The 27,764-nt window shown below is 46.4% G+C and overlaps 2 protein-coding genes across 8 annotated transcripts in view; both read right to left on the bottom strand.

Moving 5' to 3' along the window:
- Positions 1-2,119: 2,119 nt before the first annotated feature.
- TOM1L2 (target of myb1 like 2 membrane trafficking protein) overlaps positions 2,120-27,764 on the bottom strand; it is a 65,330-nt gene continuing 39,685 nt past the window's right edge. For 3 of the 7 annotated variants that reach the window (XM_033167836.1, XM_033167832.1, XM_033167833.1), the window contains exons 12-16: positions 25,372-25,447; positions 20,722-20,787; positions 12,591-12,650; positions 7,944-7,980; positions 2,120-5,615 (exon numbers count right to left, since the gene is read on the bottom strand). In XM_033167836.1, coding sequence (XP_033023727.1) covers positions 5,461-5,615; positions 7,944-7,980; positions 12,591-12,650; positions 20,722-20,787; positions 25,372-25,447 — 394 coding nt within the window. In that variant the 3' untranslated portion in view covers positions 2,120-5,460. The remainder of the gene's footprint in view (positions 5,616-7,943; positions 7,981-12,590; positions 12,651-20,721; positions 20,788-25,371; positions 25,448-27,764) is intronic. The other 4 variants (XM_033167834.1, XM_033167835.1, XM_033167837.1 and 1 more) reach the window with 2 other exon arrangements.
- LOC117057067 (small nuclear ribonucleoprotein F-like) lies at positions 27,479-27,728 on the bottom strand (the record flags this gene model as incomplete). The annotated part of the gene is given in 2 exon segments (XM_033167839.1): positions 27,479-27,588; positions 27,591-27,728. Coding segments are annotated over 2 exon segments (237 nt in total), but the record flags the coding sequence as incomplete, so codon positions are not given.

Below are 27,764 nucleotides of genomic sequence, written 5' to 3'. Positions count from 1 at the left end.
GAGAGTGCCATGAATTGTGCTAAATGCACCTCACCTTGTTGCAGACAGGCATTTCCCAGAGATCATTTGGGCGGGAGACACGGCAGTGAAAACAGAGTCAAAGGTTTAAAGTTTGTGGGGTCAATAGGCCATTAACCAAGGGGATCCCATACCCTGCATCAGTCCTTCTTATCCTGGCAGTAAATACCAGTAGAAGATTCTTTCACCTCTCTTTGATCCTCACAGGGACTGAATCAGACTTTCCCCAGTTTTAGATGACAACTCCCATCAGCCCCAGCTGGTTGGGGGCAATGTAGTTTGAAACATCTGGAAGGTACCAGGTTGGGAAATGCTAAACCGAACGAAGGTTCGATGCACGCTAGACTCCCAGAAGTGAGCGCTGAGGCAGCTCTGGCGTTCTTTTGTCTGTGCAGGGGGAAAGTGCAATGAAAAGGTTTAAAATATCCCCATCTCCTGTGTTGGGGGCACTTTCTTTACTGATCTGCCAGCCACCACCCACATGAAGGGCTGGCAGCCAACTAGTACCCCGGCAACCTTCTTTTACAAACGAAAAAGTGCTTCTGTAGCAAGAGAGGCTGGCACTTCAGACCTCCCCATCCCTGGACCCAGTGGCGTAGGAAGGGTGGGGCGTAGGGGGCGGGTCGCCCCGAGTACCAGGGGAGGGGGGTGACACTCCCCGGCCACTCCCCCGCCGCCCGGCACTCTGTCCGTGCTTCTTTACGGACGGACGGGGCAGCCCCACGACCTGCCGCTCGCTCGCCGCGGGAGCAGCAACGCCAGCCCAGCTGCACTACGCATGCTCAGAAATTCCGGGCATGCGTAGTGCAGCCGCCATGTGTCATGACGTCACAACGCATGCGTCATGATGCCCCGCCCCAGGGGGATGCCTCCGCTCCGCCGTCCTGGGCAGCGGAGAGGCTTCCTCCGCCACTGCCTGGACCCCTCTTGTTCCTCCTCTGCCTGTCCTCACAGGACAGGGATGTGGAGTGACAGGAAAAGGCCAGGCACAGCTTCTCCTGCTGCAACAGTAATGCCAATGGGACAGCTATCTTCTTATCCAGATTACCAAGATGCAGCAGCTACAGAGAGCCATTGTGCTGGCACAACCAGTTCCAGGCTGTGGACAGCAGGCTTGAGGTCTGGGCCAACAGAAGCTGGTAGCCAATGCTCCAGAGAGGCGGGTCTCTGACAAGGGAATGGGAAAGAATGTGGCCTTCTTGCTATGGCTGGAAGCCTCCTTGCCCCTGTTTCATTCTTTCTCCATTCTTCCTGGAAGCTGGAAGGTTTCACTGTCTCCTCCAAAGGCTATGGCCGCCTCCACACTATTAGTTTAAATCACAATCGTTCCACTTTAAACAGTCATGGCTTCCCCTGAAGAATCCTGGGAAATGCAGTTTGTTAAGGGTGCTGAGAGGTGTTAGGAGACCCCTGTTCCCCTCACGAAGCTGCAATTCCCAGTTTGGTTGAACAACCCTTCCTTCTTCCCAGGGAACCCTGGGAATCATAGTTCTGTAAGAATAGGGGCCTCCTCTCAGCACCGTGGACAAACTACACTTCCCAGATTCTTGGAGGGGAGCCATGATTCTTTAAAGTGATATGATACGGCTTTAAATGTATAATGCAGATAGGGACAGAGAGACAGATACTGGAAGCCAGTCTTTGGAAACTTTGTGTGCTCCAGATGTTTTGGACTAAAACTTCCATCAGACCCAGCTGGGTGGTGGGAGTTGAAGTACAAAACATCTGGAAGGCACCAGGACGGTGACAACCGCACAGCTGCATGGCCAGGACAGTGGCCAAACGGTCAATTTCCATTTCTAAGATACTTCGTTATAATTTAAAGGTGCTTTCTCCTCCCCGGCACACATGTGGTTATTTAACAATTTCTTTATAGCCAAAGAATTTGTAACAGGTTTTGCCATCGCATCAGTCTTATACAGATTTGAATTCTACACATAACACTTTAAAAAAAGGGGGAGGGGTTGGTGGTAGAGAAAAAACATGCTATGCACCTCCTCACACATGGAATATATTTTAAACGGAAACAATTCGTTTTCTTCGTTCCGACACCTCAGAACACAGAGGTGTTAATAAAGATGCTGTAGGAGATGCGTTTCTTAAAAAAAAAAAAGGGAACAGGTGAAGGGAGGTAACGATTAAGGTCCCAATCCAGCAGGGATTTCTCTTGTACAAGTTCCCGCTCACTTCATTGGAGATGGTGCCAAGAAACTTCCTACCGGATCAGGCCAAAATTAAATATCCGAAGCCTAAATGATGGGCCTCATTAGTGTTTGAGCAAGGATACCAACAATAATTTAGTGTCATTTAGTGATTCCTAACACAGATAAGGGTTTTGTTTTTTTTAAATGGATAGTCCCACATTCTCGTGGATTATGCCACTTGGGGTCAGAGCCTTCCCTCGCTTTTGACCTCTAATACAATAGACGGCTCCTTCTCTCTTCACCCCTATGAATACAGCAATGGTGAAGATGGTTGGAGAGCAAGGAAGTAAAACTGAGGGCAGAAAGGCCTGTGGAAATAAGGACAAAGGGATGAAATATATTTAAATTTCAACTTCCCAGTTTGGGCGTCACAAGGAAGCAATGGGAGGTCACTGGGATGGGATATGGGACGCAAGGGAAACTTCGAAAAAGCTCTGGCAGATGTTCGGTGAGTGTTGCAGACCAACCTGGCGCCCCTCCAGATGTTCTGGGAGTTGCAGCCCAAAACATCTGGAAGGCACCAGGTTGTGGGAAGGCTGTGCTAGGACATAGCCAGAAACCTAAGTTCACATGCTCCGAGGGCATCTAGTTGCTGGCAAAAGAGCTGGGCTGTCGCAGGAACATCCGAGGGCTCTCAAGCCAAGGGACCTTCCTCCTGCAGCAGGAAATGCCCCTGTTGGGGAGCATCTAGGCAGGGTGGAAGCAAAAATGTCTGCATCTCTCTAACACTAATAAGTCATTTCATTTCTCACCAAGCCTAGACTGGATGAGATTCTTCTCCGCTTTGCCAAAACAGCCGGCAATGGCTGCCTGCTTTTCTCCTCCTTTGCATAGTATCTTGCAACAAATCCACCTCTAAAGGGATCTCAACACTACTGGATCAGGGATGGGGAACCTGTGGTCCTTGGAGCTGTTGTTGGCAATCCAACTGCCATAAACCCCAGCCCTCACACTCAATGATTAGGGATAATGGGAGCTCTCGTTCAGTCACATCTGGAGGGTCACAGGCTCCCCAATGCTGAGCTACTACAAGGCAATGGAATGGACACAACTGGCTTCTACTCTGGGTGACGTGCTAGAGACAGAGCCCTGTGCTAGAGACCTGGTCCTCTTTCTTAAAGTAGTCAGGAAGCCAGATCACAGCCTTAGAAGGTCAACATGCAACACACACACACACACACACGGGTTACCCAAACATTCTTGCTTAGGAGTAGTGCCACAATATCCACACAGGCAGGTGGAGAAACCACCATCCAACTGGACTAGACACAGGACCAGGCAACACATGGAACAGCCACATCCAAAACAGAGATTCCAGTTGCATGAGCTTTTAAAACCATACATCTGCTGAGCGGGTGGCGCAAGAGGCAGCAGAATTGGGCAATACCATTTCAGACTGCGGCTGTTAGAGGGCCCCTTTTGAATACTCCTCCTTGTAAACATTCATAGCAAATAGAGACCTAACACCATAAGAAGAAAGATTCCAGCTCACTCCTTTGCCTGCTGCGCTGGCTTTTGATTTGTACGGAATATTTAAAACAAGGAAGTGGTTCAGCCCACTCAACTACCATAGGTCTTTCCCACATCACTCTGCTGCATGGGGGTGGACCAAGTCAAAACATCAAGACTAGGACCTGGGATCAAAACAGCAGAACTAACTGCAAGGCAGGAAGTCGATCCATATATGACAGACAGTTCCACCACAAAGCAGAATGCAACTCCCGTGGTTTGATTTAATCCTGCACAAATACGTGGCGTGTTCCCAGGGAGGGGGCAGTTGCTACTTTCCTCCTGGATGGACCCTACATTATACCCTTGGACAGGTTGAAACCACACACCAAATTGTCAGTGGATCGCATGGGGTGCTCCCATCTCAGAGCACCATTCTCTGCTATGCAAACCACCCATACAGGTTCATCACCCAGAGTTACCAGTCATATGGAGGCCCAGGTACCAGGAAGTGGCAGTCGTGCTGGACCAGCAAAGCAACAGCAAGCAAGATCAACTCCCATACTAAAAGGGTCACTTCTGCCTTCTCTAACTCCACCTGGCAGGGGATTTGTTGAAAGGCCAGAGAAGCGAAAGGCAAGTACCCTGTCGAGAATTTGGCACAGCCTGGAAATCCTGACAGCAACTTCAGGGGTACAGCATTGCTAGCGGAGGCAGAGGAGCACGCAGACAAGACGGAAAAAGCCATCGCTTAGAACGCAGCAGCCGAGGTGCCCACAAGGGTCGTCCCCCGGCATTCCAGACTATGCACCACACTGTCTCTTGCTTCTCACTGAAGCTTCTCCATTCAAAATTTGAAGTGCACCTTCCTTGCAATGCACACAGCAGCCCAGCTGTGGCGGGATCGCACCCCCAGGATTCTCAGCGACGCCCCTGCTTTCTGAAGCTCTGTGGCAAGGACAGAGGATCTATTCTAAACCCCTTTCCACGTGTATGTGCGTGTGCGTGTCTCACATACACCCATGCAAAGCAGGCCCTTGGTATGTGTGTGCCAGGAGTCCACCTGGCAAATTAAGAAACATGGCCTACCTATCAGAGCCAGGTCACAATCCTCACTGCAGTTGACCACCTTAGGGCAGAAAGCCAAACAAACATCCCATGAAAAATACGGTTAAGATCCAAAACCTAGCTGGGGAGGGGGAACAGGCCACGCATGGCACCAAATTCTGGGACTGGAGCAAGACGATTAATTTCTTTTGTGTTCAAACTATGGGAAGGCTGCGCCGGTTCTTGAGAAACAGGCACCTAAACACACTTAACCGCTATCAGAGATGCACCAAGCATGTTGCACTTTGGACTGGCTTGTGGGGAAAAGGAGGTTTTGGCTTAAATCAAAGACAGGGCTGCCCTCTGCACAACTCTGTTCTGGATCTGCTGGGAATGCGGGTCGGTGAGATGGGAAAGAATTCATGCATTATTATTATTATTATTATTATTATTATTATTAAAGAGAGAGGGTCTTGGTATTGAACTGGGTGGGTGCGAGAGAGAAGGAGCTTAGCGAGTGGGCAAGGACAGCCACAGGAGTGACAAGGCTGGATGTAAATACTCTGTGAAATGTTAGCTTATTCGGGCTGGATCGCTTCCAAGAGGTACGAGAGGCCATCTATGGAACCCAGGAGGGGCAAAGGGAGCTCGCCGCTAGCTGGAGAGCACGAGGAGGCCGCTGGACTGCGCGGTTGCCTTCCTCCACACACGCACACGAGGAAGAAGAGCCGAGGAAGGAGCATCACAGGGCAAAGAGGGCATCTTCCGAGCGCTCCGGCTTCTTTTTGCTTGGGGGGTTTGCCGTCGTTGGTGGCGTGGGCTCCTCCTGAGGTGGCGAGGGCAGGTTGGGGATCCTTTCAGCAGCTTTGGCGCGCTCCTCTAGGAATTTGTCAAACTCTGCAGGATTTTTAAACATAAAAAAAGAGTTTATGTTGCAATTTAGGGCTAAAGGAACTTTGCTGCAAGCTATGGCACGAGGATGCCTGTGGGGGGCTATGCAGCTCTGCAAAACTGCCCCCCCTTCCAAAAGGGCCTCCTGCGACAGAGGCCCTAAAACAGAAATGGAGAACCTCAGGCCTTTGGGGCCAAAGGCTCTCTATCTGGCCCTCAGGACTCTCTATCTGGCCCTCAGGACTTTCCCTGACCTTCCAAGCCTCAACCATGAATTCTGATTATGCTTCCTGCTTGCCTGAATGGAGGATAGAAAGGGGTGTGCATGTATGTATGAAATGAATCTACTGGAAAAAGTTAACTTTCACGTTCATTGCTCTACCCATTTTTACCTCTGCCCATGCCCACCACTGCTGTCACCCAGAAGGCAAAGTGGCCCTCAGGCCGCCCCAAAACATCCCTGGCCAACCTGGTGCTCTCCAGATGTTCTGCACTACAGCTTCCATCAGTCCCAGCCAGCACAGCATGATGGGAGTTGGTAGTCCAAAATACCTGGAGGGCACCAGTGTAGCCAAGGATACCTAAAAAAAAATGTGGGGTGTGATCCACTGTTCCTTTCCCTGGTCAGAAATCAGAGCCCATTGGCTCTCTGCAAGGAGGGCTTGATTGAACTCCAAGGGATGATTGCCCTGATAATGACTTCTAGGAAAGACTGCTTGTGCACACAAGCAAACACAAAACAGTATGCTCTTATGCATCCTGGTCTGTGTGTTCTCTGCCTGAAATAAAATTCTGCCCCCAACTTGTTGGCATCCACCTGTCTCGAGAGACAATGAAGTGCACCTCTGGGGGTGAAGTCAAACTGCATAATAATCACAGCGCCTGCTGTGGCTGCAGAGACCAGTAACTCGTATCTGCTGGCTCCCGCGCTGTTTTTGCTGCGTTAGCAGCACCAAAGTGACCTCTCCAGGGCACAAGGTCCTGGGCTGCTGATGTGGTCTAAAGGAAAGCAGAGCAGAAGAAGAGAAGAAGAGTTTGGATTTGATATCCCGCTTTTCACTACCAGAAGGAGTCTCAAAGTGGCTAACATTCTCCTTTCCCTTCCTCCCCCACAACAAACACTCTCTGAGGTGAGTGGGGCTGAGAGACTTCAGAGAAGTGTGACTAGCCCAAGGTCACCCAGCAGCTGCATGTGGAGGAGCGGGGAAGCGAACCCAGTTCCCCAGATTACGAGTCTACCACTCTTAACCACTACACCACACTGGAGTACATCAGTACATCTGGCATCACATTGGCTGCAGGAGTTAACGGAAGAAGGCATACAAGATGCCATTCAACTGCCTTAGGGATTCCACTCCCTAATTGTGTAGGGTTTCCTCCTTAGCCTTTTCTAAGATATCTTCCAAGGCAGTAGGCATGGATTTCTTTTCTTGGGGTTTCTCACGAATGAGTATAGCCGCAAGGCAGCCATGGCGTAGGATCAATTATTTCCTTCTCCTAGATAGGCTTCCTTTCCAGGCTGGTGAGCCCCATCTGCCCCCAGCAAAGCTGAATACTGCAGAAAGTATTAAATGTCTCCCATTTTGCATAACTGTTAGGGAGTATATCAAGGAAATACGCAGGGCACTACAGGCCCTCCCTACTGCCCACGCTAGATATCTCACATGGCCACATTGCTTTGGAACACAGGAAGCTGCTCGTTCTCTGCACTTTTCAGAAACAATTCAAGACATATTTGTCCTGACAAGTTTTCCCAGATGAATGAATAGATCTCTGCCATGGATGTCAACTTTGTATTTTTTAAAAAAAATATATTTTTTGCTTATTTTTCATTCTGTTAGAAGAAGAAGAAGAAGAAGAAGAAGAAGAAGAAGAAGAAGAAGAAGAAGAAGAAGAAGAGTTTGGATTTGATATCCTGCTTTATCACTACCCGAAGGAGTCTCAAAGCAGCTAACATTCTCCTTTCCCTTCCTCCCCCACAACAAACACTCTGTGAGGTGAGTGGGGCTGAGAGACTTCAAAGAGGTGTGACTAGCCCAAGGTCACCCAGCAGCTGCAGGTGGAGGAGCAGAGAAGCGAACCCGGTTCACCAGATTACGAGTCTACTGCTCTTAACCACTACACCACACTGGCTTATTTTTCATTCTGTTATACACTGTTTCTTAAAACAACTAAGAAGTATTTGTTCTTTTAAAGACCATCCTGCCTGCCACATTCTGAACTTTTTCCCTGCACTCCCAAGTTATCACAACACACAGAGTCCTGCAGGTGGCTTTGTGCCTTACAGGAATTTTACTTGAGTTTGTGTGTGTTCCCCAATGCTTGCTTGTTTACCTTCACTCGTCACTCCTTCTTCCAGTTCGTCTCCTTTCTGCAGTTGGAATGAAAGTGGGGGTGGGGAAGAGAAAAGAAATATCAGCACATGCTCGGAAAGTCCCTGCGTAGCTCATACCTCTAAGGTGCTTCCAGCACTGGAACGGAGCAATCAAAATAACCGGGTGCACCATTAAAGTCAGCTGATGGCATATACACAGCTAGTGTGATGTATACACCTTAAAACTAGACCAACCAATATTCCTTCTCTGAAAGGAGCAAGTAGAATTGTGCCACGGGCAGTGGCTGTCTCCGGTATCTCGTCCTTTCCATCAGAGGAGGAGGAGAACAGGCCCTTTCCAACTCAAGTCAGGGTCACACCAAAACAGGGACCCCAAATAACCATTTTTCTTACACCTCTGTTAAAAAGGGGGCCATGGATGGACTACTACAGGAATGCAAACAAGTTCTTCGTCACACGGGCAAGCCAAGAAGTCGCTAAGAAACGTTTGCTGGAAAGGTGACTCCCCGACCCCCCACCACCCCAGCCTGAGGTCTGGAATAAAAATCAATTATAGGAAAAATGACTGGATGTAAAAAGTTGGAAGAGAGTTCACGGTGCGCCCCTGAGCAGCGGGTTGAAAACCTTCACGCACAAAATGGCAAGCAGTTTCACAAGCAGAATCAAAGGCTGGAGCAGCCGTAGGTCTTCTGTCCTCTTTTGCATTTACCAGGAATGTGATCTGCAGGGAGAGTCCTCCTGATCATACTGTGGTCTATTGAAGTTTGGTTTTCCCATTTTCTGGAACGAGCTTCCTAGGTAGATTAGGCAAGCCTCAGCGATGGGATGCTTTTTGCAGACAGCTAAAGACCTTGATGTTTGGCCTGGAATTTCCTGACTGCTGACACTGAGGATTTTGCTTTATTTGTTGTTGTTTTATACAGCTACTGTTTTTGCTGTAATCATGTGTAATGACTATCTGGATGGCTTAATTGTTGTTATTTATTGATTTAAAGGGTTTTCGTGTAAAGATTGTGAACTGCGTTATAAACGAAAAGTGGTACGGAAGGGATTAAAAAAATAATTTAAGTTCTTCTCATTTATTTTTAAAAGCTGCATCTTCATTTGCTGCATTTCCCCCCACCCCACCCCAAAGGAGACTGCTCCAGAGATTTGGGTGAGGGGGAGAGGGAGGTATCATAGGGTCTGTCCACACCTCTGGTTAATGTGGCTTGTGAATCCCTGGTTCCTCTTTTAATTTCCCCTCGTCCATGTGGTTTTCTCCAACTACTGCTGTCCCAAACTTTCTCCTCCCTCAGTCTGGAGATTCCTGATGCTTTGAACATCCGAACAGGAGAGCTACATCTTGAGGGCTGGCTCAAGACATTTTGCTGCCTGAGCTGAAGGACAGGACGTTGCCCTCCCACAAGGAACATACAGAAGGCAGCTGGGCTGGTAGTTGAATCTTGCTTCAGTGCTGATGAAAGAATAGTGCCTTCCGTGGCACTTGAGGGCAGAAGGCTAGCCTAGAGGTGTACAGGGTAGCTGATGCAGCTTCCTCACTCTGCCTCACCGTAGGGCCGGCTCTGCGTCATCATTTGGATCAAGAGCACAGTGGACCTACTGCCTGGTGGCGTCTCAGCAGTGGTCAGGGCAGCCCCACCTCCAGCTCCAGCATTTTGGCCCACGTGCAAAAACTCATGAGCACCTCCCTGCCTTTCTTTGGTCAGCTCGGGACTCTACATTCAGAGCAACCACTGCTAATAGTAACAATTCAATGGGCTGGGGTATTAGGCATATGTGCCCTGGCCCTTTTACATTAAAAAGAAAGCCAGAGAGGGGGAGAAGAAGACTGGCCTGAGTTTATTACATTGCTATCATTATGGTGAGCGATAGGCAAAATCTAACTACAACAAATGCTTTAAGGCAGAGATTTATTTTTTCGTTTCTTTATTATTTCTATGTTTCTGCTACTTTTTCTTTCTCCTTCTTTGCTTTGCTCTTGCTTCTGGTTTTATTTTTTTATGTCCTCTGAGTCGATGAAGGGAATGAACTCAGATGAAGGTGATGGCTGGCTGGCAAAGAACCCTGTGTGAGAGGCACAGAAGGGAAGCTCTCCCACGGTGGTGGGGTGGTGGGGCCGCTAGGGGAAGAAAGGGAAGCTCCCAGGTGAGAGCTGGGAGGGTCCAACTCTTTCTTTGTGAGACGAGGGTTAAGAGGCACCTGGGAGAGGGGACTTTGCATTCTTCTTCCTCTTCCTTTTTCTGTTTTTGTTTAGATTAGTAGGTTTTGTTTACTGTATTGCATGGCAAAAGGCCTTAATAAAATATTACAAATAAATAAAAAACACACACAGAGAAAGCCATTGCTTTGCCTTCTAGATGTTCTGGGTGACAACTCCCATCATCCCTGAGTATTGGCTATAGTAGCTGGAGCTGAAGGTAGTTGTAGCCCAAAACATTTGGGAGGGACCATATTTTGCTCTGTTTATTGTTCAAAATCAGTCTCCACATGCAGATATAAAGATATATATATATAAACCACCCACCAAACACACACTCGAATTAGAGAGCCATTCTATGAATTAAACAGGTGGGCAGGTGAGGTCAAACAGATTCTGGGATGTACCACTTGAGAGGGGGGGGGTGCATGAGCGAGAGAGAGAGTTCTCATTAGGGTAAACTAGTACTTTTGGGAGAGGGCTAAGTTAAAATCCCTCCCTTCCCTGATGATGGGCTACTTTACTTACATGCATAGCAGGGGGGAGGAAGGGAGGGGATGAATAAATATGATCCCTGAACACACCTCTGACGTGGCTCATTTCCTCCCCTACTTCAGCCTATGGCCTCGCGCTGCATCTCTTGGACCTGACCTTTGCATGCAGCAGAATGGACTGCACAGCATGTCAGGCAAAAAAAAAAACCACGATAGCTGAATGCCCCTCAATTAGAAGCAAAACAAAACCTCAAGTAGAAACTAGCACACCATGGAGAAAGGCTGCAGCCTAGCCCTCTCCCTGTTGTGATATGCTTGCTCCTTATAAGGTGGGTATTTTGGCTGCTTTTGGGATCTTCCCTCCCCCCCCCCCGCACGGGGGAGGCTATTGATGCTCATGGCTCTTCACCTTTAGAGATGCAGTCCCTTCTACTGTCTCATTCATGGGGATGGGATGGTCTACTTACCTCGCAGAATCAAGTGGAAATAAGGTTCTAGTAGGAGGGAGTATTCATGTGTAAATATGCACCTGCAATTCCCTGCAGGATTGGGAATGAAACATCGCAAGCTGGAGCGCTCCTGTTCAGAATGCAAGCCAGCCAGCCAGCCAGCCATGCCCTTTTCCAGAACACTCCATTCCACGTCCTCCCCCTCTGCCTGCTTTTCCCCTTCGTCTCCCCATTACCAGCTAGCCATCATTCTTGTGTTCTATCCAAATACTCAGCATAAACCCATGGTAATTAATGAACCTGTTAGTAGAGTCCATTATTTTCAACGGGTCTACTCTGAGTAGGACTAGCAATGGACAGTCCTCATGGGTCTGCTTGCATCCTGCCTCCTTAGGTATTTCCCCTTGCTTCTCTCCACACACACCCAGCCCATATTTCTGTAAATCTTTAGGTTTCCCAAGCTTGCTAACACCTCCGTCTTGCATGTGGGTGAAGCCTGGAGGAGGGGCACTTGAAGAACTCTGTGTGTGTGTGTGTGTGTGTGTGTGTGTGTGTGTGTAAAGAATGCTATGTTCTAAGTAGAAACACAGCACACCAGGAACTGGGCTGGCTGAGCTAGAACTGTGTGTGTGTGAGAGAAACACACACAAATGTTCGGGGGAAGCATTCAACAGTGGCATTCCCTCGCAATCTGATGGCGTGTCCATACCTGGCTTAATGTGGACTGTGAAACGCTAATTTAATTCCTCCTCTTCCATGTGGGCATTCTGCTCCAACTACTGCTGTCCCACCCACACTTTCTCCTCCCTAAATCTCGAGATTCACTATGCAATGAAAATACAAATTGGGAGAGCTACATCAATTTAAGGAGAAGTGTGGGGCAGCGGCAGTTGGAGGAGAATGCCTACACAGATGAGGGAGGAATGAAAGGAGGCACTAGGGGTTCACAAGCCACATGAAGCTGAGGTGTGGATGGCATACCCTCCCTTGAAAACAGAGACATCCTATTCCATAATAATAATAAGAATTTTATTATTTATACCCCCTCCAAACACACAATCTGACAGGTTTGCCCCAGACACTCTAGGTGGCTTCCAAAACATATAAAAACATAATAAAACATGAAACATTAAAAAAAACCTACACAGGATTGCCTTCAGATGTCTTTCTAAAGGTTGCATAGTTACTTATCTCATTGGCTCGGGGGTTGCATAATTACATGCTCTTCAACATTTCTCTGATGAAAATAGGGACGTCCTAAGGGAAAGCGGGACATTCTGGGATCTAATCAGAAACCGGGTCAGAAATCTGGGACTGTCCCTGGAAAGTAGGGGCACTTGGATGGGCCACAGAATAGAATCCCTCAGCGCTAATATGGCCACAGCTGCTCACAGACAGCGTTGCTTTGTCCCCACTGAGAGGAGTGATGTGCGCAGCCTCTTATGCAGAAACATATCAAAGGAAATTTTAAAAAAGTAGCAAAACAAAAGAAGAGAGTCTTACCACGTCGGTACTGAGCCATTCCTCAATGTCATCCATGACAGAGGACTGTGTGACGGGAATCTAGGGAGTGCAGCAAAGAGATAGAGCGAGGCAGGCAAAGAATAAAACAAGGACACCACACAACCACAATCATGGCCACAGAATGAGAGGGAAAGAGGAAAGGAAAAAAAAGAGGGTTGGGGGTTAGAGGAGAAAAAAAAAAAAACATACGCTGTGTGAGATGTATCACCGCTGTGAAGAACTGCAATACAACAACAACAACAACAACAACACAGATAAAGCAACGAGCGAAGCAAGAAAACATCTCGGCAAACAAAAAAGGTTGCGATGAGTGAAATGGCCGGGGTCTGGCTGTGCTCTGAGGGGAAGGGCCAGCATGGCTCTGCGTTTGAAGGACCTGGTTCTCCTAAGGCTGGAATATTAGATACGGCTGGACAGGAGGTGAAATCCAAAACATAAAAGAAAGAGGTATCCATGACATGCCCAGTTGCTCACTGCAAGAGATCACGAAATGGAGACGGGAGATACGAGTTGCACCAACGACAGGGGGTGCCTGATCTGCAGGTGCAAGGCTTGGGTCTGGTTCAGAAGCAACATGAAAACGTGGCTTAGGATTGTGGGGATGTGGTTTGCACACTCCTTCCTCCATGCATGGAAGGAGGCAACCGGCAATTTCTTCTGCAGCACTAAGCCTCCGTTCGTTGCTGAGAATTTGCCTTGCGTGCAGAAGGTCGCAGGTTCAGTTCCTAGCATTTCCAGGTAGGGCTAGGAAAGACTCCTGCCTGAAACCCTAGAGAGCTGCTGCCGGTCAGTGTTGACATCACTGGGCTAGATAAACCAATGGGTGTGACAGTATAGGCCAGTTTCCTGCATTCCCGTGTTCAAACTGAAGTTAATAAACCAGGATGCCAAACCATGTTTTGATTGTTGTTTGTTTTAACCATAGCTAAGACAATACTGCAGTTCACCACATTTAGAAGCCGTGGGGAATTGTTCTGTAGTGGAAGCTTCTGATCTCCTTCAGCAATGGAGAGAGGGGAGTGTGGAAGCTCAGGACTTGTGCAGGACCAATCCCGTAAGCTAAACCAGCCTTTCCAAAAGTGGTGCCTTCTAGGTCCCATCAGTCACAGCCAGCATAGCTGATGCATTTGTGTTGCTTCCAGACAACCTGTTCATTGACCATTCATCCAGATTTGTTTGTGGGGAGTTTCTATGATGTTGCATCAAGCAACTGTCTGCTATTTTCAGGGGGGATTCTGCAACATACCAGCAAATTCAGCTTAGTGCAATCAAAGTTGATTTTGTGCTCTGGCACAACAAATCAGCTTTCCCCACAGAATTAGATTTTTATTTTTATTTTTTGTAATAAGGAAAAGAAATGTGGATGGATGCTCCATACTCAGCCGTTGTCCAACCTCCCCGCAATCTTTGTCAAACAAATCTAGATGAGATGTTCATTAAACAAGTCACCCGGTAATGATCCCAAATCAGGCAAGGCAGATGCAAAGTTGCGGGTGGGCAGATGGGCTAGTATCTTAATAGAAATGTGTTTTGTTTAAAAGGCTGAGATAAGAGGGGAAATGGCAAATTTGCATGTCTTCCAAAATTTCCAAATCGGGGATAATCATGGATAGATCTTTTTAGAAACGAATTCCTGGGGCTTCATTGGCAAGATGGACCAGCTGAGGAAGGGGCATAGGGTGAGGAGAGGAGAGACAAGAATACCAATAGGACCCCCCCCCCTTTTGAAATGCATTAGGTCCAATATTCAAGCCTTAAAGAGACAGGCATTATTGGAATCCCTTATGAATCCCAGTGGGGGACATAGGAGAAGCAGGCGTGAGGTGAGGAACTAAAATAGATGGAGGAATCCACCAACATTTCTTAGCTCAGCTGAGCCTTTACTTAACACTGTCCCTTAGTTGGATTTCTTCCTTTTTTTAAATGCTACTAAACTTAACTATGGATCCAAGTGTTTTTGTGGTATTCATATTGTTGAAGTAGTATTTTTCCTCATAAGCAAAGGCTCCTAGTACTATATTGCACTAGGATGGAAAGCTAGAACCGAAAGCTACGGGGGTGCCTCTGCTAGTCATCGTGTCCATGTTTGCAAATGTCCCAGAGGGATGATTCATGCTGCAATCCCACACCAAATGACCTGGAAGTAAGCCCCGTTGAATTCAATGGGGCGTACTCCTGAGTCAACATGGGTAGGACTGCAGGCACCAGCGTCACACTTTCCGGTGCTATCCCTGACCTGCAATGGAGGAAAAGTGCACATTAGACATTGGGCGGCTGGGATTATTTCCAGCTCTGTTTTGGAGAGGAACAAACCACTTAGAAACCAGTTTGGCATATAAGCAGCCTAATAATAATGCCAATAATATCATGTGAATCAAGTAAATCCAGGGAGGACAATATCAGATTTTTAAAAAATATATCCAAAGGGGTTCTTTTAGACAAGTGGAACTTCCAACTCTGCACCTTTTCCATGGAAAAGGCTATTAACTCTGTGGCAGAGAGCATAGGTTCAATCCTTGCATCTCCAGTAGGGCTGAGAATGCTCTCCGCTTGAGACCCTGAGAGCCACTGCCACTCACAGTAAACAATGCTGAGCTAGACTGGTGAAGTCCATGTTCTATGCAGACAAGAAACCTCTGCATGTCTCTCACAGAACTTCCGTGGGCTACAAAGGATTCTGGGGGTCCTATGTTCCAGGGTGCACAGGCAGCTCAAACAGAGCAGTGCTCAGGCCTCTGGAGTGTCCTGGTCACCCTGTAGGACCTCACAAGTATTCACCAAAATCTACTCAAAACTCTCTTGTGGCTGAACATTGCAGGAAAAATTGGAGTAGCTGGTCTTTAGGAGTAGTGGGGGGACCCCCCAAAAAATCCACAGCTTTGAAAACAGCTGCTTAAGACCATCAGAGTCAGACTGGATAAGCTGTCAATTTCAACATGGATCCACTGAAGAGTAAGTTATGAACCCGAGAAGATGACGTGTAAGGGCCACAGGTTTCCTGCGTTTCCACTGCAGATTAGCCACCCTCTTCACTGTTAACACTTGAAAGGCACTTTAGTTTCAAAATATGCAGTAGCCGAGCATGTGATGTTTCATCATGCCACCCAACACTTCTCTTTAAGAGAACCATGAAACAGGGCTCTGTGAATTCCACCACTCAGGAGTAGAACCGTGGCCATTTAAAAAGTAAAGCATGCAAGCTTCTAGTCCGTGAGAATGAGAATAAAGAGAAAACACCATAGAGCCCAGGCCTCTCTGGTGAAATTTCCTGGGCTGGGGAGTGGAAATGGGCTGTGCAAGGGCTGCTAACTTAAGATGGCTTTGGAAAAGGAGGACAGGGCTATGGCTATGTTTTACTTCAACTGTCAGAGGTAGGATGCCTCTGAAAACCATTTGCTAGGAATCACAAGTGGGGAGAGAGCTGATGTGCTCAGGTCCTGCTGATGCGCTTGCCAGAAGCATCTGTAAGAGCAGGATGCCAGACTAGATGGGTTATTGGTGTGATCCAGCAGGGCTTTTTATTAAATTATCAGCCCCTTTGACTAGCAGCAGCAGAACTACATGAATTATGGCAAGTACCCAAAACTAATTTTGTCTGTTTGCACAATTCATTCAAGTTGCAGGATCCAGCTTTTCCTGATGCACTTCAAAAGCAGCATCTTCATTTGGCTCTGACAACTGGCATGACCTGAAGAGGGAAACTCTAGAAAGCATTGCACTGATATGCTGATATTGACCTGCAGGTGAAACTCGAAAAATTAGAATATCGTGGAAAAGTCCATTTATGTAAGCAATTGTTTTCATTAGCTACTGGAGTTTAATATATGAGATAGACTCATGACATGCAAAGCGAGATATGTCAAGCCTTTGCTTGTTATAATTGTGATGATTATGGTGCGCAGCTGATGAAAACCCCAAAGTTGAGATTGTTAATTTGGGGTTCTCATCAGCTGTGTGCCATAATCATCACAATTATAACAAATAAAGGCTTGACATATCTCACTTCGCATGTCATGAGTCTATCTCATATATTAGTTTCACCTTTTAAGTTGAATTAGTGAAAGAAATGAACCTTTCCACGATATTCTAATTTTTCGAGTTTCACCTGTACATTGGGCCAGCAAGCAACAGCTCATAAGACAGTGCCAGCCTCACCTTAAGGCTGTGCAAAAAAGTAACCAACTGGGAATAAGTAGGAGAAAAAGAGATTGCAAGTCCAGGTTTTCCCAGCTTGCAGAATATTAATAACATGCATACATAGGAGTGATTCTAACACTGATTTGGTCACAAGCCTGACACTCTCCTCATCCTTCCAACAGGTTGCATCATTCCCTTTAAAGTTTTGGTTTTTTAAAAACATTCATTCACTGTCATTTTAATCGACAGCTACTTTAAAGGAATTCCAAATCTGGTCCAGATACAGGGAGGTGGGTATGAGACACCACGGGTGCCAGCTACTCGGTGCTGTGCAGAGTTGGCTTACATTACGGACTCACAGGACTGGCTTTTCTCCAAGCTCAACCCTGGAAAGAGAACAATTTGTCTCAAACGAAATGTGGCAAGGGCACTCCCACCACTTCAATAATGCTATTGTCCTGTGCAGATCTGGGATTGCAGAACTGGGTCAAGATGCAGTAACAGACATTTGCTGGCCGTAACCATGGCTTGCCAATTCAGACATCATGCCAAGCCGTTGCTGACACAATGGTTTTAGATTCTGGCTCCATGGCCAAGTGCAAGCCATGGTGTGCCAGTTCAGATCTCACAGCAAACTACGCTAAAGCTTCCCAACATCTGGTTTGCGATGAGGTCTAGAATGAACCACCATATGGGTTAAAACCAGGGCCGTGACTTCTAGTATAGTTTGGTGGAATGAAATGGCACCCAAAACTGAAGTTTACAAATGTGAGGGAAATGCATTCTTTTAAAATTTTTTTGGCGAAGTCTGATTTCAGAAGAGGGTATTTTGAGCAACATTTCTGGTCCAAGAGACAACATTCAGCAGGGTGTCCCTCTGGTCCTCTAGCCCCTTTCAGGTGACACTGACAGAAGCCAGCATTAAAATAAAAACTTTTTTGCTTTACCTCAGTAGAAAACCATGCCATACCTGAGTAGAACCATCTGCACTAGGCCACTTGTGTCTCCTGCAGTGTGTCAATTCTGTTAAGTACTCTATTAATGGACACGGTTAAGAGCTACCGCTAACTCAGACAGAAAACTGGGTTATGGATTAGTTAGATTCTAAAGGGATGCCAAATACGTCCGTATTAAAAACAAACAAGGTTAAAAATGCCCTGTAAGGGGGAATAAACCAGTCCCCTACAGTTGTTATGGCCGACACAAAGGCTGCAGTATCCTTTCCCCCAAAGTGAACAAACACAAGCCAGCAGCAAATATGGGCAGGGCAGGAGGAAGAGTTTTGTACTCCCCCCATAAATTTTAAATAGCAGCAGAGAAAGCGAGAAAAACATACTCTGGGCTTCTCTGACCCTTGGGAACAGCACCCAAGCAGAACCAAATTGTAGGATGAGTGACAAAAGGGAAGAGTTGGAAAACAGACTCCCTAAACACACCTGGTGTTTTTAAGAAAAGGAATGAGGCATGGAATTGCTCTCTGCTTCCTTCTTCTGCAACTTCCCACCCACCTCCCTGGACAGGAAAAGGGAGGCACTGTCGCCTTTTGAGAATAGAACAGACTCAAATCCTAGAATTGGAAGGACCACAATCTGCAATGCAGGAATCTTTGGCCCAATCATAGCTGTCAACTTTCCCGTTTTTTTGTGGGAAATTCCCTTATTCCAGCGCAGTTTTCCACTGCAAAAAAGGGGAAGGTTGACAGCTATGGGCCCAATGTGGACTTTGAACCCACAACCCTCAGTTTAAGAGTCTCATGCTCTACTGAATGAGCTATCCCAGAGCCATCAGGATACAGAGGGTTGCACAGACCCTTTTTGAATGGCTGAATTTGTCAATTTTGGTTTCACTCAGTTTATCATCTTTAAGATCTTAAGTTCAGTTCTTCACATTACCACATCAGCTTGCAATTTGTTAAAAGCCCTCATTGGAATTCATCAGCTTGCTTGTGCAAACATCTCCTGGCGCTCACATTTATTTTTTGCAAAGCACTGTTGCCTAATATAATGCAGGGTTGTTGTTTTATTTGCATGTTATTATGACAAATACACCCATTTTTTAATGGAGACTTTACCACAGCAGCTGCATTTTTGCACACATTACCTGGCTGGAGAACTGCGTTGCGCAATTTGGAAAAGTGCAAATTTGGAAGGACGGCTGCGTTTTGCTTTGTGTATTTGTTTCGAAAAGTATAAATTAGGCTTCGCCTTTAAATGCTAACTGAATCTAGCTTCTCCCCTCATTCCTAAGTTGTTCACCAATAGTGATTGTTCCCCTCTCCTTGGGGAGGCGGCAGAAGCTTCTGGAACACTGTGATGCTCTGTTTTGCCTCTCAGTTGGGTGCACTCCCCTGCTCTCAGCCCCATGTTTTATCTCTTGCAAGGCAGCTGAGTTGCAAGTCTAAGGAAAGGGAACTCTAAAGCAGAGATGAAGAACCCGTGGCTCTCCAGATGTTGCAGGAACACAAATCCCTGACGACCACTCGCTACGCTGCTTGGGACTGATGGGAGCTGTAGTCCAAACACCCTCCCCACACTCTAGAGTTACAGCTCAGCACTCTTCGCTTCTTACTCCTCAGTTCAGGGCACATTAAACATGAGCGAGGGTGCAAAGTCCTTCAAAGCTTTTCCTGCTTAGCTCCCATTGTGGCACCGGGATTGCAGAGTTGAAGGAAAACGCACATTTGGCCTCTGCCAGGATGGGCCAAGGGCACTGTCTTCACTATATAAAACTGTCACCCTGCTTGGATACTTTGCTCTCAGGATGCCATGTTTTCCGAGGAGCTAAGGGGGGTTATGGAAGTATATTCCAAGTCCCCATGGATGTAAGGCATTCTGCCTAAAGACTACATTTAGCCTTAGCTAGTAATATGCTTTCAACAAAAGGAAAAAAAAAATCACCCAAGGGGTATATTATCTGCACTAGAATGGCTATATAAGACTTTGACTGTCATGGCTCCACCCTATCACAGCCCAAGAACTCTGGGAATTGTAGTGCAGCAAGGGTGCTGGGGCTCAGAGCTCTGAAGTCCCCCTCAGACAACTACAGTTCCCAAGATTCCCTGGGGAGAGGAAATGGCTCAACAATCAGTTCCCAGCTGCGCAGCACAGCATAGAAGCTCCGCTCTCTGCTCTTCAACTACCGGGTAGGCCTTTGGCTGATTAATATTCTACAGACTTTTAAATGGTTTTTTTTGTGAGGGGCGCTATTGTTTTGTTGTTTTTTGCATTAACTATTTATTTGTGCCCTGAGATCTTTGGATGAAGGGTGGCATATAAATCTAATTAATTCAACATAAATTCAAAAAATAGTAAGAGGATGCCGCAACAACAGATTTGCATTTATGTTCAGCCATATTTAGTCCAGCAGACACACTCCCCTGTTTTGCAGGAAACCCACTTGGAAGCCTCTTGCAAAACAATACACTCTTTCTGTTTCCGTTGCTCCAGAACTCTTGCTGGAGAAAATTCAGGGAAGGGTTGAACAGCGCAATATGATCTGAGCTTCTGGTCATACTGCTTAGTGCTACTGGGGCAGGCTATTAAAACTTTTTTATTTTATTTTTTGCAAAACGAACACAAACAAACCCTCCCCATTTTAATGAGCATAACTTGTGTTTTGGAGGAAATGTGGATACTGCACATATATATTTCTCTTTTTAAAAAATTGGGACAGTGAAAGGAACTGGAGAGGTCCATGTGAGTTTTGGAAACAAACATGGTAACATACATTTTTCTCCCCTGCCACGCATCCCTGTTGAAAAATATCTATCCCCAGGTCTCCTAGCCTTGGCCAGTGGTCCCACTTCACCACCCCTCCACAGATGGGGACCCACCTCCTTGCACTGTCCAATTTGCGTTCTTTCAACAGGATGAGTGACAGGTAAACAGAGGATGGTTATGCTATTTAGAGGAGGAGATGGGGGTGAGGACAACAAGGGGGTGGGGCGTCACTCGACCGGCAAAATCCTCCTCACCATTCCTTGCGTCATTAGCCACTTGTCTATGGGCTCCATGTCTGAACTGCCACTTTTACCTCTCCTCTGTGTTGAGAACAGAAATTCCCATTAAAAAGTCAAAAGGTGTGTTGGGGGGGTGGGTGGGGGAGAGACGGCAAAGGAACAGCGAGATGGAGAGACTACAACATTTCCTAAAGACGAGCCCATGACCTCCAAGCTTCAGATAGCACTTCACCCATCCCAGGTCTGTAAATTATTACTCACCTGTGCAAGTAAAAACAAAAACCAACAAGCCAAACTAAACCAGCTTTCAGATCTTGAAGCAGAAATTTTCTTGGAAGGAAAAGTAGATCATTCCTGAAACACACCTTGCTTATTGATAGGCGAAGGCAAACAAGCTGGCAAAATGTGGGGGTTTGTGTGTGTGTGTGGATTTGATTTGCAAGGAAGTTTCATCCTCCTACCAAATGACAAGCTCAGTTTTCTGGCCAGCAAACTACTGTGAACTGAGAGCACTGGGTAATTTCGAGGGCTTTTTCTCCCTCAGGTGCACACTGCCCCAGGAAGTGGCAGCTTGTGGCTGCCTGAGTTACCCACCTGAGACCCTCTGTCCAAGGCAGACACTCTTTTCAGTCAAATAAATGAGTTTCTGGTCAGGTAAACACTACTAGTCAAAAAATAAATAAATCCTTCCAGTAGCACCTTAGAGACCAACTAAGTTTGTTATGGGACGCAGGTGGCACTGTGGGTTAAACCACAGAGCCTAGGGCTTGCTGATCAGAAGGTTGGCGGTTCGAATCCCTGCGACGGGGTGAGCTCCCGTTGCTCGGTCCCAGCTCCTGCCCACCTAGCAGTTCGAAAGCACGTCAAAGTGCAAGTAGATAAATAGGAACCGCTCCGGCGGGAAGGTAAACGGCGTTTCCGTGCGCTACTCTGGTTCGCCAGAAGCGGCTTAGTCATGCTGGCCACATGACCCAGAAGCTGTACGCTGGCTCTCTCGGCCAATAAAGCGAGATGAGTGCTGCATCCCCAGAGTCGTCCGCAACTGGACCTAATGGTCAGGGGTCTCTTTACCTTTACCTAAGTCTGTTATTGGTATGAGCTTTCGTGTGCATGGAAACTTCTTCAGATACCTTCCCCATAGCAATAACAAACTTAGCTGGTCTCTAAGGTGCTACTGGAAGGATTTTTTTTTATTTTTTATTTTGTTTTGACTTCAGCAGACCAACACGGCCACCTACCTGTAACTAGAACTACTTGTCAAGTTGTCCTTATATGAAAATACATTAATATTACTAAATTCATGCCTTTTGGCCTGGAGTCAGGCCCTCACCATGACTTACAATATAAAAGCAGTAAGATAGGGTTAGCTACTTATGTTCTAAGGTCTCCACCAATTACTAACGTATGACTCTGCTTAGCTTCTAAAATCTCATGAGATCAAGCTTGTTCAGGCAGGTACGGTAAGGTGCTGTGCGCTGCCTTAAGCTACAAGAACCCAGGCAGCTTAAGGTTTTAACAGTGCAATCCTGATACATGGCTCCTCAGGAGTAAGTCCCACTAAATTCAATCGGACATTTAGGCTGCAATCCCATTTGCAAGGATTTAAAAACAACGTGCCAGAAGAAAATCATTTTAGGGCTCCACACCCAGCCCTGCCAATTAATGAACAGGTCTGCATACATGTTTTAAATGACTCTGCATGTGGTAATTTCTAGAAAAGTCAGGAAGCAGTTCCTCCTTGCATCCCTATCCAAACCAACAGGCAATGTAAACTCCCTGCGCCGGCTTCAATAATTCTTGTGGAATGTATTTTCACTCATCTGTTAGGGGTCCCCCTGAATATTCCAACAAACCACTGATGGCGGAAAATGCACTACTACTCACACAGTGAGCTACAGTTCACCAACACTATGAGAACATGCCGGAGAGCAAAATGGCCAGACTTCAGGGTGAAGTCTGAAAACATGCACGTCTTCACACACTTTGACCCTGTTGGGTTAACTCAGAGGAGCCCTTTGAACTGACAACGCTGTAGGCTGATAACAGCTACATTGATGGGGGAAAGACAAGCAGCCCTGGGATCCGAAGCAGGAATCAAACAGGAGTGCAGGTTAATAGAGAAGGATGCTCATCCAGCTGCAAGGTGCGAGCTTTCCCAGAATTACTATTAATTACATTTCTAGCCTGTCTTTCCTCCCAAAGGAGCCCGACATCGAAGTGTTATGGCAATGCAATTTGAATTAAAGCAAAAACAAACTTAAAATGCTTAAAAACCAATTAATAAACCATCTAAAAACATTTAAAAGCCCTCTCATCATAGTAGCTGATTTCGAGGTTGCCACAGCCAGTATACTTCAACCACCAAATTTGCTGGGTAAGCAGGAAGGTTTTTTTAATCTTTCCTGAAAGTCAATAAGGAAAGAGACAGAAACACCTCACTAGGGAAGGCATTCCAGAAACAGGAAACAGCCGCTGAGAAGGCCTTGTTCACAGCTCAGTGACAGAGATGGAACCAGCAACAGGGGCCTCCCCCTGATGATCACAGGGCCCGAGGCGGCTGAAACTGGGGGAGTTGCACATTTAGGTACATGCCAATATGAACACCTTGAATTGGGCTTAGTAATCCACCAGCATTTAGCACAGAGCTGTCGGGACTGGTGACACATGGGCCACATCAGGCTGCACCTCTTACCAACCTGGCAGCCACTTTCTGCACTAGCTGCAACCTCCAGACTGCCTTCAAGGGAAGCCCCACAAATAGAGCATTGCAGCAGTCTAAGCAGGATGTCACTAGAGCATGGGCAACTGGGACCAGGCTACCCTGGTCTGAGAATGGCCATAGCTGGTGACCAGCATAAGTTGAGCTTACGTACTCCTGAGGCCCCAGTGACAAGTCAGAATCCAGGAGAACATCCCAGACTACGAACCTATTCCATCAAGGGCAGTGCAACCCCTCCCAAAACAGTTTGTACACCTAATTCACAGACATAGGAATTGCCCATTACCTCTGTCTTATCAGGATTCAGCCTAGTTTTAGCCCCCACCCAGCCTTTCACTGCTGCCAGAAATTTATAAACTGCTTGATCACAGAGGTCCCCGGGTAGTGTACAAATAAAATTACAAGGTTGAAGAATACTGACTACTACATTCTAGAATATGCTTTGCCTATGCCAGTCAGAAATGCTTCCAGACTCCACCTGTCTACTATTCATTCACTTATTCGAGAGAATAATTCACACCCCGCCTTTCAGGATACATATCCTTCCAAGGTCGCCTGCAAGAAACATTAAGCTGATTCAAAAACAAAACCTGAAAATATTATTTTACTGGAGTGTGAGTATACAAGATGAAGTAAACCCTTATATGACACTGGAGTAAATATAAATGGAACAATTTCTGGAAAAAGTCTGATGCTTATTATTTCTATATGTATGCTAGTAGTGATATTCATATCTATACATTGTATTCTTATAGGTTATTTGTCTAAATAAAAATCCCTAAAGTGATTTGGTTGGATTTGTAATAATTTGGAAAATTAATAAAAATGATTGGGGGACCCCCCCCCCAAAGTATCACCACCTACATATAACATTTACTTTATTTGCTTAAGGGGTGGGGGGAACCCCAGGCCACTTAGTATCAAAACCATCTCTATGTGGTGTCGCAGGGATCCTTGGCACAGAGTAGCTGGTGGCAAAATGGGCCTGGGGTGGGCAGGAGTGAGAAAATACATCTTGAGCATCCTGTGAGATGTTCTTCACCTGCCTCTCTCTCCTCTTGGGATCCTTCCCATAGGACCCCATCGCTGTGGTGAGGTGGTAAAATTGGTGAGAAGTCCAGTTTCTGCCAGTCTCACCTCTATTTTTCCGCAGCAGCTTCCCTCATGCCCCACAGCTCTTCCCTCTCCTACAAACACTCAGACTTCAGGACCCCTCTAAGAAGGCCATGTCCCCACCCCACTCAGTGTGCAAGGAAACCCCTGGAGAAGGCCAGTTCGAATGCTGCTGCAATGCATGTGCTCTCTCGCGCCCCCAAGAGGACAGAACACTAAAGATGAGAAGATGAGTTCAAAGGACAAATGTTGCCACCCAAAGGATGGAAAGGCAAATGGGTTGGAATCCACAGAGAGGTAGGGATTCCTCATCCAGAGAGGTGAGTGGGGATAGAATCACTGCCCCGACCAAAAAGACAAATAGAGGGTTGTCTTCAGTGAAGACCATTTATGCTCCCAGTTCAGATCACTGGAAAGAAGCAGGTTTTAGAAAGTTACCTGCACCGACCACAAGTTATAATTTATAATTTATATTTATCCATACAAAGGCAGAGAATTTAAGAGTTGGCCTTGCTTTCTGAGTCAGCCGTTCAGTGTGCTGCTAACACATGTAACTGGGGGAAAACAGGCAATCTTCTCGAGAAAAGTCAGGCTAGATACCGGTCAGAAATTAGCGTGAAGTATTCAAACCTTAGACAGTTCTAGGAAAACACAATTGAGCACCACTGATCACACGTGCTTCACAGCTCTTTTCTGCAGTTTGAAGCTGGATGCACACAAAAATCTCAGGACAGGATAGAAGGAAACACATGAGTCGCATTCAACGCTCTCAACAAAGCTTGAGAGCAACCCCCCTTGCGTCTGCAATGCAACAGGGCAGAGAAGCAACTTACCCCTCCTGTGTTGTGTTTCCGAACATCCAGGGCAGATGCCAGTCCTTTAACAGCCTGGGGGTCTTCGTACGTTACGCTGAAACAGAAGAGGGGCAATGAGCATTGCAAATACCCAGACAGCAGCAAATGCAAGAGTAAGAACGGATGACATTGGGAATGTCATCTATAAATTGAAGTCCCAGGAGTGTTGCCAGGTGCCTCCATATAACAGTTGCACACTGAGGAGAAAAATATTCTCCTTGTCAGGCCCAAACTTAGCCCTAAGCACAGTCATTTATACGTTTCTCTTGTCATTTGTTCTTTCCAAAAACAAACAGCAGCCTCAGGCTTGAGCTGCTGGTCCTACGTTTTCAAGCACTGGCTGTTTTTAAGGTGTTTTTAAAAAATAAAAAGTGGTTACCCTCTAGAGTCCCCTTCCCTTTCCCTCTGTAGCTAGTAGCCTTTTTCCACCTGAAGAAATTGCGGGCTAAAAATCAACAAAGCAGGTCTCTCCTCCTAGATGGAGAGGGAATTCTAAAATAGGCTTTGCCCAAGCTCCTCGCTGTCCAATTCTGCAATTTTGGTGCCAGCGTGGTGTAGTGGTTAAGAGTGGTAGACTCGTAATCTGGGGAACCGGGTTCGCGTCCCCGCTCCTCCACATGCAGCTGCTGGGTGACCTTGGGCTAGTCACACTTCTTTGAAGTCTCTCAGCCCCACTCACCTCACAGAGTGTTTGTTGTGGGGGAGGAAGGGAAAGGAGAATGTTAGCTGCTTTGAGACTCCTTCGGGTAGTGATAAAGCGGGATACCAAATCCATCCAAATGTAAATGCAATGAAATCATCACTGAGGCCCTTCCTTGTGGGCCCCCTCCATGAGAGGCCGGAGGGTGGCAACATGAGAAGGGGTCTTTTCTGCAGTGGCTCCCTGTTCGTGGAGTGCTCTCCCCAGGGAGACTCGCCTGGCACCTTCACTACATATTTTAGGCACCAGGCAAAAATATTCCTCTTTTTACAGGCCTTTGGCTAATTCAACAATCTATGGCCTTTTAAACTGTGGGGGTAGCTGCTGCTTTTGTTTATTACTATGTTGTGTACATTTGCGTTTTTATATTGTGACCCTCCCATGAAGAGTGGTACATAAATTTAAATAAATAAATTTAATAAATAAAACAAATAACAAATGAATACACCACAAGTGGGGAAACCTTTGTCCTTGCAGGTGCTGTTGAACTGCAACTCCCAATCAGGACTAGCAAGCATGGACAGTGGCCAGGGATAACGTAGTGCAGAAACCTCTGGAGGTACAAAGGTTCCTCACACCAGATTTAAGGGTCAATACCAGTGCCTGGAAACCAACAGGTAACCAATGAAGATGGTATGAGTTGTATGTTCTGGCCTCTGACCCCCAGCCCAAACCCTGGCAGTTGCATTTTGGACTGGTTGAAGTTTCCAGGGCGGCTTTGGGGCAGCCTAACATACGAGAGTATTACAGTCATCTAACCTAGGATAAAATTAGGGCAGGAGGTTTAACGAAGGAAGCATAGGGGTGCAGAAAACGGCCTTACACCAGATCTGACCACATTTGCTCATCTAGTTCAGTACTGTGTTTGTTTTTTAAAAGGTTTATATTTTCCAGCTTTATTTTAGGTGGGAAGAAAACTGGTTTTCCGCTCCCAGCCTCCAGAAGCTAAACAAAAAGGGGTACAAGTTGTAGATTTAACTACAAAAAGTGAAGTTGATTACTATTTCAGTTGAATTCTTCTTGTTTCGTGACATTTCTTTTTGGAATAGCACTAGACCTTGATTCTAGCTCTGTTCAGCAGTTATAGTAGGTAAACTGTGACAGATGTTTGATCCAGTTTGCTTTTAAAATACATATTTGTTTGACTTAATTATCCATTAAGAACTGTCAGAAATAGTATGATTATTTTTCTTCCATAGTGGTAATTTTTCTTCAATGACAATGTTTATTCTTTGACCATAAAAAATGTTATGTGACAAAACCTTTAAAAAGCAAACCAGTTAAAAAACAACTCCCCCCCACAAATAGTTATTCTTTCATTTCTCCTCCTCCTCCTCCTCCTCCTCCTCCTCCTCCTCCTCCTCCTTCTTCTTCTTCTTCTTCTTGTTCTTCTTGTTCTTCTTCTTCTTCTTCCACACCCCTTATATAAAGGACATTATTGCACCTTATCAGAACTTCACCAAGGTGTCCAGATAATGCACCATCAATATATGATAATGCATGTTCATGTAGCCATCGACGGAGACGAGGTAGCCTTTGTATTCCGTCCCCCACTTCAGCTTCACCATCACTGGCTTCCCAGTCAGCCCGTTTAGGAAGGGCTTTGGATTGAGAGACAGACTCATAGCAACCAGAACAACCTCTAGTTCAGTACTGTTTACGCTGACTGGCA

Source organism: Lacerta agilis, chromosome 13 (genome assembly GCF_009819535.1).
Source record: "Lacerta agilis isolate rLacAgi1 chromosome 13, rLacAgi1.pri, whole genome shotgun sequence".
Classification (NCBI taxonomy): Eukaryota; Metazoa; Chordata; class Lepidosauria; order Squamata; family Lacertidae; genus Lacerta; species Lacerta agilis.
The sequence above is the reverse complement of the archived record's forward strand: the minus strand, read 5'-3'. Positions and strand labels throughout refer to the sequence as shown.